Genomic DNA, 12906 nt, shown 5'->3' on the forward strand with positions numbered 1-12906 from the left:
AAGATAGTGACTGAAAAATGCATCTCTTGAATTAGGCGTATTTGGCGAATTACTACAAAAAAAGTGCGCATTGAATGTGACTGTAGATTTCCTAGTTCAGAACCAATGAAACTGTAGGAAATCTACGGAAATCGCACTAAATGAGTAATGTTACCGAAATTAGTCTATATCTACACTTTGACGCTGTAGAAGTCTCCGCTTTTTACCAATCGAGTCACAGGTGTATTCGCACGCCCCGCCTAAATAATTTTATTGAAAATGGCTGACTGTGGTCTTTAGTTTCCCCAGTGAGCGCCTTGGCATTGACGAAAAAAAGATTGCAAAACCTAAAGCGGATATACGTGTGGTGTTGCTGAGGATTCAGGAAAGGACAAAAATTGATGTGAACATTTATTTACATTATAGATTTCCTTCAATGATAAACGTTGCCTGTATTTTTACGCATACTGTTATCTGACGTTTGTTGTTTTGGCATCATCGCAAACAAAAATTTGTAGTTAAGAAGCTTTCGAAACAGACAGAACGGGATAAAGGAAAAACAAGAATCACCAGAGTCAATATAGCCTATCGTGATCCCATAATACGAAATTTTTATCCCGTAACGACGCGCGTACAGAAATGATAACAAACACGAGATAATTATATCGGTACAGCTGAAATGCAAAAACGTGTTGGGTGTTCAAAAAATTCGCCATTCGCTCGTATTCTCATTCGATAAATTGACAGCTCGAGGCCCGAGGCGCTGACTTCATGCACTTTGCAGTACAGCTTGCAACAAGGGCTTTGTTTTTCTACGAAAATTTCGGTGTAGTCTTATTATTACACATAATCGAACCCTTGTGACACAGAGTGTTCATATATACATACATTTACAACGTCATATACCATATATTAGCTCTAGTCCATGTTAACGAGTTAGTTAATCCAACTAAGATAACGATTAACACTGAATAATAAACGTTGTAACAAGTGCGTGCTTTCTAAGCATTTCCTCGTATACGCTGTCATTCTTAGGTAGTTGTCATCGACGGCGATATTATCGTTCTCGTTGATTTTCGCCACTATTAACAATCGCGAATTATTGCCACAACGAACAACTACATTTTCCACGTATGTTCAATTTATATTGAAATTTTTAAAAAATCTTAATTTACCACAAAGAAAATCAATACCTTTCAATGTCCACAGGTTTTTGACATGGAAAAAGTGACTCGGTGCTAGATGGTAGAGGTTAAAAAAACATCGTTTGGGGTTGGGTGTGAGTCGAGGTCGGACCAGCTTTCATCTGTCAAAGGATAACGAGGTACAGCCGCCACGGCTTTCTCAGAGATGGTCGGACTTGCAGGTGGGGGAGGACATCTCTATCCCTCGCCGATGCCCCCTAATCCTGAGCGTAAGTCCTTCCTCGCATCTTTATTGAGACGCTAATTCTTCTCTCAGCAGATTATACTTGTGCTTTTGGTTTCCATTATTCTAAAAAATTTGTTTCTGCCTTTAATTTCAGTCAGGGAAATGACTGGAATCGCTCCCAGCGCACCTACCAGTGCCGACGCTTGTCTCAGCATAGTCCATTCTTTGATGTGTCACCGTCAAGGAGGAGAAAGCGAAGGATTTAGCAAGCGGGCCATAGAGTCGCTGGTGAAAAAATTAAAGGTATCAGGCAAACGTGAAATTGTGTCGACAAATCTTCATTTTACTCGAGAGTTATTTAATTTCAACATTCAACAGGAGAAACGTGACGAGTTGGACAGCTTGATAACTGCCATTACAACCAATGGAGCGCATCCTAGTAAATGTGTAACAATTCAACGCACGTTGGACGGGCGATTGCAGGTAGCAGGAAGAAAAGGCTTTCCTCATGTTATTTATGCAAGAATTTGGCGCTGGCCTGATCTCCACAAGAACGAGCTGAAGCACGTCAAGTACTGTCAATTCGCATTTGATCTCAAGTGCGATTCAGTATGTGTCAATCCTTACCATTATGAAAGGGTTGTTTCACCTGGCATAGGTAAAAATAGACTTTTCGATTAGCTTATTTCTGTTGGTAACGCATGACTTGTGCGCGAACACTGCATATAATTTTTTTTTGTTTCCGAATTCTATAATGTCAATGAGATGCTGACGCAACACTGCGAGCAAGATTATTGCATTGCTTTGCAGAGAAGAAAAGTGAGGTCTACTACCAATGATTTTTTGTGGCAATAGTTTGATTGTTTAGTTATGATTTGCACGTCCCTTTCAATTAATCCAACATTCAAATTTTACATGTGGAAAACAATTCTCAAGATTCAGGATCATTGGTTTTACTTTTCAATTATCCGCGATATTTTTTATTTTGTTATTAATTGTCTCGTCGGTGTATGATGGAATGAATGGGTTCGTTTCCCCCGCACAGACCCGTTCTTTACAGACCTGTCTGGGCTGACCCTCCAGTCAGGAGTTGGCGTCGGTCCTGGTGGCCGCCTAGTCAAAGATGAGTACACCGTAGGAGGTGGCGGAGGCGGAGGAGCAGGAACAGGCATGGACGTCGACGGTGAGATCAACCAAACCATCCAGCATCATCCACCACCGCCACCTCCGCCACCCAACAATCCACAACCTCCTCAGCAGGCCTTCATTCCTGGTTTACCATCATCCAATCCAGGTCAGCTTAGCTGTAAGAAATCCAACGCCCCAAGAATTGACAATGAATGCATTGAAAAACTGCATGTTAATTCATAGTTTGTCTTTACAGAACCAACGGAAATTATAGACTTGAAATTTACTACTGGATTAACTTATTTCATGACTATTGCTTTGGTTTTTCTACGTTTAGGTACAAAATCTGTGCTTTATTGTAGATGATCTGGCAATGAAATTTGTAATTGATTACCATCGAAGTTGACGGTTTGAAATTTGTTTCTTATGTTTGTCAAATTTGGCGGTTCTGTCAATTTTTATTTCTCTTCTTTTTTGTAATCCTTATTTTTTTTGTTTTTTTTTTAATTTTATTTTACTTTGCAATTTTTCCGTACAGTCGGAGGTGAGGGCATGTTCAGTGGGGGCGGGAGTGCGGGTGGTGGAAACCCACAAACTAAACTGGAAGAGAACAATTGTCCTCGACAAACGTGGATACCCACGCCACACCACCCTGCAACTCGTAACATGCACCATCGTATGTATAGTTCTTTTTTTTCTGTTGCGATTCTTCTATTCCAGAGGACACACAGTACTTATAAATTTGTATTTTCTTTATTCAAATTTTAGTGTTTGTTTATCTATGTTTTTATTCAATTAATTTTCCTTCCTGCTGATCTTTAGATTGCCCTGTGAAGTACTTTTCTTTTAACTTTTAACGAGTTGTTTTTGCTATTTTGTGAACCAACGGATTGGTAGCAGGAGACAACAAGGGTTTGATTCGGTTAATTCACAGTTTAATAAAATGCGTGGAATTTAAATTGCAGCTGTTGTTCATCCCATTGGCCATTCAGTAGGAAATCAACAACAGACGTTAAATCAGACTGGAAGCTCTGGTGCTAATACTCAGATTCTAAATCCTCCGCAAGGACAGTCGAGCGAACCATTTTATGGTGCAGCCACATCACCTCAAGATCTCAATCAACCTGCAACTAGCGTGGATGCTTTGACTGCATCTCTTGGTAACCGTCTCTACCAAATATTAAGCACCTTCTTGATGAGTATGTTTATGTTTACATTTGGCTTTTGGGGGAAAAGTACGGTGTGTTACAATGATAGTTGTGTAAAAATCAGTATGCAATAAATCCTCTCTTATCATTATCTATATCAGATCTAAGAAGTGACTTATCCACCTCATAATCCAACACTTCTTAATACATTTTTTTTTTATTTTCAATCAGGGGGTGGTCAGAGTTCACCGGTATCACCAGTTCATATCCATCACCAAAATGGTTTTGCAGTAGCAACCGTTGCAAACCCTTATAACACCGGAGCTCCGCAGTGGACTGGTGCCAATACATTAACTTATACTCAAAGTATGCAGCCACCCGATCATCGTCATTTACACGCAACATCGTACTGTGAGTCATATTTCTTCCTTTGACCATTTCACTCCAGACGTATCGACGATCGCTTTTCACTTGCATTATTATTTATAGTTTTTGATTTACCTGCAAAGCAAAGCTTGATTGTTTCAAATTATTTAGGGGGTACGGGGCATGGAGGTGATGTAGGTGGAAACCTGGGAGGCCTATTATCCACACAACCAGCCCCGGAATACTGGTGCTCAGTAGGCTATTTTGAATTGGATGCTCAAGTTGGTGAGACTTTTAAAGTCAGCAGTGGATGTCCCACAGTAACAGTGGATGGCTATGTTGATCCCAGTGGAGGCAATCGTTTTTGTCTGGGAGCCTTGAGCAACGTTCATCGTACCGAACAGAGTGAGCGTGCTCGCCTTCACATTGGTGAGTATTCACGCACTGATCAAACTCGGATTTGGAAAATTGATTGCTTATCGTTACATAGCACACAACGAACATGGACATACCTATGAATATTTAATGGACGTCAATGTTGCTTAAATCTGAAAGTCTATTTCGGTCTGATTTTAGGTAAAGGTGTGGTGCTTGACTTACGGGGTGAAGGTGACGTTTGGCTCCGTTGCCAAAGTGAACATAGCGTGTTTGTCCAGTCCTACTACTTGGATAGAGAGGCTGGCCGAGCACCCGGAGACGCTGTTCATAAAATTTATCCTTGTGCTTATATCAAGGTGTTTGATCTACGCCAGTGTCATAAGCAAATGCGAGGTCAGGCTGCCACTGCTCAAGCCGCAGCAGCGGCACAGGCGGCCGCAGTCGCTGGTCACCTGACACATGGGGCACCTATCACTAAAAGTAGGGAGTTTTGCGTCCATCCCTGTATCGTCAATCGTAGCCAGCGTGAAATAAATAATGCCTTATGGAATAATCAAACATTTTTTGTGACAGGCTTAAGCGCAGCAGCTGGCATTGGCGTGGATGATTTGAGACGACTTTGCATTTTACGTTTAAGTTTTGTCAAAGGCTGGGGTCCAGATTATCCTCGACAGAGCATAAAGGAAACCCCTTGTTGGATTGAGGTTCGTTGAAGTATACTTAAAATTTTTATAATGTATACACAGTAAACACATTGCAAGCTCTTTTCTAAAGCAAGCACTAAAAATCTCTAGATTTTACATCCGTGTGAGATGTAAGCTGAAAACAACTGAGTATGCTTCACTTTCATATTCCGACATGATCTTTGTGTGTTGAATTGAATGTATGGAATTTTTGGAAATTACTCAGGTTCATTTGCATCGCGCACTCCAGCTTCTGGATGAGGTATTGCATACCATGCCGATTGATGGACCACGCGGTATTGAGTAACGAGTTGTCAACAGGTTCAACTGATCGTAAGTGAATTTTAGATTTCTACGAAATTTTTTTATTGCAGAAAATAGCAAGTACGTTGTGAAAATCTACCGATGAAGTTAGTTTTTTCAATCATGTGTAGTAGTAATTTCCCAGCAAGTAATAACGTTGATAACGTTAATATAACTAAGGAATTATCCGAAACGAAACACGAAATGACTGTCTAGATAATTTCATCTACTGCAAATGTACGTTCGTGCATCAAGCTACTTTGTCATTATCCTAATCATTACAAACTGCCATGTAGTGGTTCTTTACTACTGCCACTAATTAACGATAATATGTTAAAGAAATATCAATAACAATGCTATGACTCGGAATCATGGTTTCTATAGCAGATGGTGAAATCCGCCATGTGGGAGGCCCAGTGGAAAAACATTTACTCAAATTCCAGTGAATATCTATTGAGGCACCGAATGAACGACAGTAAAATATAAGTGTTAGGTTTTACAAAATTATCATTTTAGCCGAAAGGCAAAATGTTATACCCTGTTTTGAAATATTGATCGAAATTATACGTTGTACAAATACAAAGCGATAAGTAGATTGCTGTGTACAGAAACTGAATATCGGCTTCTTTGCTGTTATGCAATACGAAATTTTATTTTTGGAACATCCAAAGTAGAGTCCTATTAAGGATCGAAAAGAAAATATGTGAAATGTAGCATATTCTTGTAACTCGCTTTTGAGAAGCTTCAGTTTAGGGTTTGTAATGACGTGAAATGATTCTGCTTTGATGGAAATACCATAATTATATCTTTTACAAAATCGACGATATGTGAGAGACAGTCATGTCGGTAGACTGTTACATAACAGCTCAATAGTAATAATAAATTTTTTAATCAGTTTTGACTAAACTAATGGTATACAAATAATTGAAGTCACCGATATGCATACATACACTTTTATTGTGATCAAAAAAGTTGATATTGTTTAGTAGTTGTGGTCATTTGAAGTATAAAAAAGTATGTTTCGAAATCGGTAAATTGATTTTTTATGGTCTATATACACGTTAGGGTGTTTCAAAAAGAAATAATAATTTGCGTTCTCATTTGTTTTCTCACTTCTTTTTAACGTTGCTTAGAATTCACGAAGAAATGTGTTGTAGGACTTTAATTATAATTTCTTTCCTGAAATTTATATTTAATCCAAAGATCACAATCCGTCACATAACAATGTATCGAATGGGCATCTTATTTTTCCAAATTAAAAGTTCATAATCAATTGTGAGTATTTTTTGAGATTGAATTAATAATGAAAACGTCGTCATGTACACTTCTCAAACATCAACTGGATACTTAACATTACAATTGTGGGTCTTCTTTACGACTTAAATTGATATTCTGATTGATATAAAAAATGAAAAAAAAATTGTGTTCATTACTCTTCATAAAGTTAAAAAAAAAAAATAAAAATGTAAAAAAGTGAAAAATCAAAGGAGATCGATCTTCTACATAACGTAGAACGATCTTCTTTTCCCAGAATCTTTCTTTCAACCTCAACAAACTATGCAGGGGGTGCCACTTTAGAAGATTACAAATTATTTTGTTCTGAAACACTCTGATATATGTGTATATATAAAAATCGAGACATTGTTTGATCAAATATTTTGTATTAGCTTAGTATTTGTTGAGAAATTGAATTGCCAACCGATTTTATTATATATTCTTGCGAATATGATATGTTATATAAACATGGTAATTAGTACCTAATATTAAGTAGAGATTTGACCAAAATTTTTATAACTATATTACGAATTATTATTATGAAGAAAAAAATTGTTTTATTGCTTGTTTTTATTGACGCGTATTATATTTTGCTTTGTTGTATGGAGTAGAGATTATTTAGCGATTTGTTTTTACCTTGACGTGTAGAATTTTAATTACCTATGCACATAGATGTAACAATGTGAAGTAACATTTGTTTTTCTTCTCATTTTTACTCTCAACTTTGTATGCCTCACGTTATTTCATACATACATAAAATATACAATCGCGTCATACGTCATATTATATATGACAATGCAGTTAGCAATTTAACACTAATACTAAATGATCCACCTATTAATTATGTATTTACCGTGAAACAGAGGTTGGTTGTGACCTAACATTATGGCTTATGTTCTGTTCGTTCAAAGTTTCAGCGTGTTATAAATTATCGATAGACTTACAAAGCACAGTTATTTAATAGTATAATTAGTAACTGGCAGCTCTTGAGCATTGCCAAATAGTTGCATACGAAATCCTCAATGTTGCAATCTTATAAAAGAAAAAGTGAATATCGGATAAATGTTCAATATATTTCAATATTGTTATAAATGTTATCGATCATTGTTTGAGCAGCAGAATTGAAGCATATCCATGCGTGCTCTTATATAACTAAAGCAGTGCCATTTTTTTTTTGTTTTGTATGTTTAATGCATTTTACAGTGATGTGTGCGAAAAGCCTAATTATATAGTTCATCAATTTTATCATACAAGCAAATCTTTAATTCTCAATAAGAAAAACAATTCAGCTTTTATTCTAGTACTCATGGTTCACTTTTTAAACTTTAACAATTTCAATCACTAAGGACTGAGACAGTAAAATTTTTGTTAGCAGGGAAAGACGTAACTATTCAGCGATGATCATATGTTACCAAAGTATGTTGAAAATTTTGCAATAAACATAGGGTGAACCGTGTTCATTTTACTACTCGGTAACAAGTGGTACAATAAAAACTTGTAAAACTTCCCGTGTTTTTATAGTAAATTGCTTTTATAGTAAGGTTGCGAATTCAAACTACGTACAAGAGTCCAAATTTGCTTGTGACAAAGTATACGTATACACGAAATCATATTACCATACCTAATTTTAAAGTATTAACTTTGAGAAATGACTTGTGTTGTCCGTTTCGGTTATTGAACCATTATTTGCAATTTTTAATTGCCCAATTAACTGTAATCTTTTATGTTAATGTATGACTGTATCAGTGTAATGCACTTCAAATGAGCACACAAAAATTAGATACATCTACGAAATTGACAGTTTACAAACGTAAAATGGTGTAGTTTAAGATTTTTAAAATTATTTTATAGACATTTTCAACCGATTACTTTGTGTAAGTATGTTGTTTGAAAATTAAGAAACTTATCTATACATATAGCTAAGTTAGTGTGAGGATTTTAAGTATATAACGTGATTTAGGGATTCTTTGAGGTAACAAAACAAAAAGAAGGAAAGAAACCGAACACATTATGATCTCGAACGTAACATGAAAACGATAGCTTAATTACAATCTTATTAAGGTCTTGCGATCATCACTGCATATATCACGTAATCAATCAATTTAAATAATTCATTTTTCACAAGTAAGAAGATGCCAATAAGTGATACTTAAGTACCACGCGACAATCCTTATTCATGGAGATGTGCAGACTAACAAAGAGTAGTAGCAATACGTGTCCCAAACAATTTGTACAAATCAATTATTGTGTCATGAATTATTATCCCCATGGTTTTTCAAGAATACAGGGAAGAAAAACAGTGAAAGATTGTTAGAAAAATCATATTCATATTTATATGGTGATGATTTACAGCCAAGTACAATATTCATTCAAGGAAAAATCATGTTAACGTTATTACTCTCCATTCTATATATACTATACAGTAGAAAATAATAGGGTGTACCTACGTAGGAGCCAAAGATATGAGAAAAAAAAAAAAAAACATTGTTTTGACAAAATAACATTAATTTGATGACACAAACTTGCTACGGCAGCTTTATTACTGTAAAAATTTATATGAATTCACGTGGAAACATAATCAATCGAGTGGTACACGTTCTATTTGCTGAGAAAGTTAATTATTATGGCCAAATTTAATTCAAGGGTCATTACAGTGTCTATAATCAGCATTTTTTTTATGTGCCATGGGATTCATTAGGGAACAGAGATACCAGTATGAACTACAATGATAAACGTAGCATGATAATGTGATACCTTATTCTTAGAATATATATTTTTCCACCTTGAACCAACAATTTGTCAGAACAAATCTTCAATAATCTAGCCAATTACAACATTTATTTTATAAGAGAAATAATGCCAAATGTTAACCAGAGATTTACACTTCAATTTCGTAAAATTGATCTGTTTGGATTGCCATAAACTTGATTAAACATGAACCCGAGCTTAATTTAAGGCTTTCAATTTTGATGGATACAAACTTACTTTCATTCGCAGACTTCCTTTCCCATTAAAAAAAATGTCATTCGGTATTCGAGACTGGTGAGAATTTATTTAAAATATTCTTGTGCTATATCTCCAGACAGATCGAGATTACGCTTGCAGATGTTGTGTGTCATACCTCCTGTATCATCTGACGAGTGTACGTCGTTACAGTTACGTTAAAAATGATTTTATTAAATATTATTATACATGCTGCTGATGTAACCAGATTTTAACAATGTGTCAGCAATATTGTTTCTCAGTTTTTCTTTCGTTTTTTTTTCTTTGTATATAAACCACGTTATACACCATTTTCAATAAATGATTTCTATAACAAGATGCTGGTATATTGTCATTATCTAGGTTTGTTTATTAAGTTTCATGTGCAAGATTCCCAGAATTCTCTTCATTTTCTCAATCGATATGCTTTGTAAATTATTGTTCTTGAATAAGACTGGACGTTGAACATTGGTTTGAAGAAATGTATCGCATAGTATAGTACGATCATCATTTAAAAATACAAGTAATTGTAAACTTTGACAGCGCCTTATTACCATGTTTACGTCAAGAGTCCGTCTTCATTCATGTGCTGATTATTTATACTTTAAGTAGGATATACACATTAGGTGCAGAAATAAGAAATGCATACAACACAACAACGTTTTTGAAGTAAACATTTATTATCAAGGTAGAAAATACGACCTTGCACTTTCTAACCAACGGTACCATTTCTATACTTTACATTAATCTACAATCATTTGTTTCAGACACCAGGCTGCATTCTCTTTTGTCTCTGACCTTCGTTAGCTTGGGGTTGAACATACTTTCCGCGATGTATCGTCCCTTCTAGATCGAGTGCCCAATTGTGGTCGACAGGGTTATTTAAAGCGTCTTCTATGGCTTGATCTATATTCTTCTCAGTTATAAAAGTGACCGCTTCCTCCTTAACTCGTTTAACAGTTTTTTCAATATTTTCAAGCTGCTTAGCGGCTAATTGCTCTTGAGCTATAATTTTCCTAAGTATTTCCTCCCTCCTGACTTCGCGTGCCTTAGCTAATCTCTCATCTCTGGCCTTGGCTTTGGATTCGTTCCACTCATTATTCAGAGCTACGCAACGGACAAAATCTTCCTCCTCCTGTTTCGCACGCAGCTCCGTATCGACTCGCGCCTGACTTCCGATAACAGCTTCTGTTATGTGATGCCTGTGAGAAAAATCATGGTTTTTGGCAAATGTTACCACTGAAAAAAATGCCTTGTTGTTTTAGGTTATGGACGGGATCTCCGTGTTTACGGATGATTCGAGAAGGAGATAGTCGATGAGTACAGTCGAACATTTTACCGTATGGATCTAACGAGGGTCCTGTAATTGTTGTGTAATCTCAGAAGCTCAATTGTCTCATCTTTGGGGATTTTTGGCCGTTCCGGAATCCGGAATAGCTTGCTCTTCGCCGTACCCAACCAAAGCGGTTTTCTTTTCCATCTGACGCATTGCACGCAAACGGTGTTTGGCAGGCCGCTCAAAATCCCAAAGGAACCATTCGCCGCCGAACTGCCGGCCAGTAACGTGTTGCGCAGCATTATGTTTACACCGCGAAATGTTCGATCACACTTCACAGTCCTCGGCCGATCTTCGACAGATCAAGACCAAAGGTGTCGTCTTCCCGCGGCTCTGAAAACACGACACTAACCTGAAACCATGAATTTAGGTAAGTGTGTGAAGTGCGCGTGCGCGTTTAGTCTCATTGAAAACTCTGTAATAAAAATGTTTATCACCGACATCTCTGATCCCTGAAAAGCGGTGGTAAATTTATTCCGGTTTGGTTGGCAAGTCAGAGTCCGTTCTGTATCGACGACCGAATTGAAATTTCGGCGGATAGATAGCAGTGCGTTGTTGTTTTTGTTACATTGGCAGCAGTGCCCGCGACATTCGATTCATGTACGAGAATTATTCAAGCAAACGACACAACGATCACGAGCTACGTCTGGTTTTATTTCCGTTTATAAATACCGCTATTCAAACGATTATAAAGTCCCATGACCTAATCCAATCATGAACTCGTCAAGGTTTTGGTGCGACTAATTCACTTAAATTCGAATCACGCCGTTCCAAACCTCAGACCCTAAATATAACCACTCGTACGTATGCCGACACAAATTTGAGGAAAGCCATCAACTGGTCCCAAGATTCCGCGCTGCTTGCATGTGCTAACCAAACGACAATAATAATTTGGATCCCGTCTTGTGGCACTAAGCGATTGCTTCGAAGAGGAAAGAGCGTTTTTCGGACGAAGAAGATGGGCAAAATGTGAGTACCATTTATTTCCATACTATAGTAATCAGACGGATTGTATCTGTTATATATATGTATATACCATGCAGGTATACATTCGACAATTTGACATTTTCAAATTCAGCGAACGCGACGTTTTTTTTTCTCACCTTCTCGCACGTACATGTATACATGCATACACACATTGATGACAAAAATGCATGCGCAGGTGACATACCATAAGTATTCAGGTATACATAGGTATAAATATAGTTCTGCTAATAGGGCACATTGTGTATACGTTCATGGTGTAGGTAAAATATTATGTCTCTCTCCGCGATTTGCGCACCCGGCAACGATAACAATGTGTATCCACGTATGTCATTATCTATACACATAGGTGTGTGTGGGTGTGTGTACACGTGCAACGTTGACGGTTAACGAGCGGCGGTGGAAAAAAATGCTGTCGAGTCGAAAAAAAGAATGATAAAATAAAGCCAACAAGAAGTTCCGAAAGCGGGAATCTTCCTGCTGCATATTCCCGTACGTATAATATTACGTATATGCGTATGTACGATGTGTCCTGCAGCGTAGAATATCGCCGTGTATACAATTAAAATCGAATGACGTCATGGCGCACCGTGTCCGACGCCTCGTTACTCGACAATAAAAAAACTAAAAAAAAAAACAAGAAAAAATATGAAAATCTCTTGTAACTTCCATTCTCCCTCGGTTTTCTCCTCTTTCTCACAAAAAATATGATAAGCATCGCTGTATTACTCACAAATATATGTAATGTCGTGCAGCGAAACTGTGTTAAAAATTGAAACAGTCATCAATATTTCCATTATATTTATGCGCAGGTTTCTCGCTTTTGTTTTTTCATCATTCTTAGTAACTTTCCCCGCGGAATTTTTGCATCTCTTTTTTTGTATCACTATCGGGGAAACGAATCATATCTCGCTGTAATTTTTTCCCGAACCAAAACTTTCAGCCAGGCGGATGTGAAGCGGAGGAATTGTGT

The 12906-nt window shown here is 37.0% G+C and overlaps 2 protein-coding genes across 8 annotated transcripts; one reads left to right on the top strand and one right to left on the bottom strand.

The window, feature by feature from the left end:
• Positions 1–223: 223 nt before the first annotated feature.
• Positions 224–6837, top strand: LOC124184855 (mothers against decapentaplegic homolog 4). Of its 7 annotated transcripts, none has more exons than XM_046574999.1 (13): positions 225–1110; positions 1189–1393; positions 1505–1653; positions 1729–2008; positions 2396–2644; positions 3017–3154; positions 3444–3677; positions 3858–4037; positions 4164–4421; positions 4569–4850; positions 4944–5074; positions 5280–5386; positions 5744–6837. In XM_046574999.1, exons 2-12 carry the CDS (start codon positions 1330–1332, stop codon positions 5358–5360), a joined length of 2046 nt encoding a protein of 681 aa, XP_046430955.1. In that variant the 5' UTR covers positions 225–1110; positions 1189–1329; the 3' UTR covers positions 5361–5386; positions 5744–6837. The 7 variants fall into 7 exon arrangements, with proteins under 7 accessions (XP_046430959.1, XP_046430955.1, XP_046430956.1 ...); XM_046575000.1 differs by having other exon boundaries at positions 231–1110; positions 2411–2644; positions 5741–6837; XM_046574998.1 differs by having other exon boundaries at positions 231–382; positions 5741–6837.
• A 1124-nt stretch (positions 6838–7961) lies between these two features.
• On the bottom strand, positions 7962–11315 carry LOC124184870 (probable 28S ribosomal protein S26, mitochondrial). The gene is made up of 2 exons (XM_046575039.1): positions 10953–11315; positions 7962–10815 (listed from the first exon to the last, which is right to left on the bottom strand). The coding sequence occupies exons 1-2, from the start codon at positions 11189–11191 to the stop codon at positions 10377–10379; spliced, it is 678 nt and encodes a 225-aa protein (XP_046430995.1). The 5' UTR covers positions 11192–11315; the 3' UTR covers positions 7962–10376.
• Positions 11316–12906: the final 1591 nt, after the last annotated feature.

The sequence above is a fragment of the Neodiprion fabricii genome, chromosome 6, assembly GCF_021155785.1.
Source record: "Neodiprion fabricii isolate iyNeoFabr1 chromosome 6, iyNeoFabr1.1, whole genome shotgun sequence".
NCBI classification, from domain to species: domain Eukaryota; kingdom Metazoa; phylum Arthropoda; class Insecta; order Hymenoptera; family Diprionidae; genus Neodiprion; species Neodiprion fabricii.

Excerpts from the sequence above, each read along its gene's own strand:
- LOC124184855 (XM_046574999.1), top strand. The coding sequence starts at position 1,330 with ATGGTCGGACTTGCAGGTGGGGGAGGACATCTCTATCCCTCGCCGATG. Across the intron at positions 1,394-1,504 it reads GATGCCCCCTAATCCTGAGC|TCAGGGAAATGACTGGAATC; the intron begins GTAAGTCCTTCC and ends CTTTAATTTCAG. Across the intron at positions 2,645-3,016 it reads TTTACCATCATCCAATCCAG|TCGGAGGTGAGGGCATGTTC; the intron begins GTCAGCTTAGCT and ends TTTTCCGTACAG.
- LOC124184870 (XM_046575039.1), bottom strand. The coding sequence starts at position 11,191 with ATGCTGCGCAACACGTTACTGGCCGGCAGTTCGGCGGCGAATGGTTCC. Across the intron at positions 10,816-10,952 it reads ACCCTCGTTAGATCCATACG|GCATCACATAACAGAAGCTG; the intron begins GTAAAATGTTCG and ends TTTTTCTCACAG.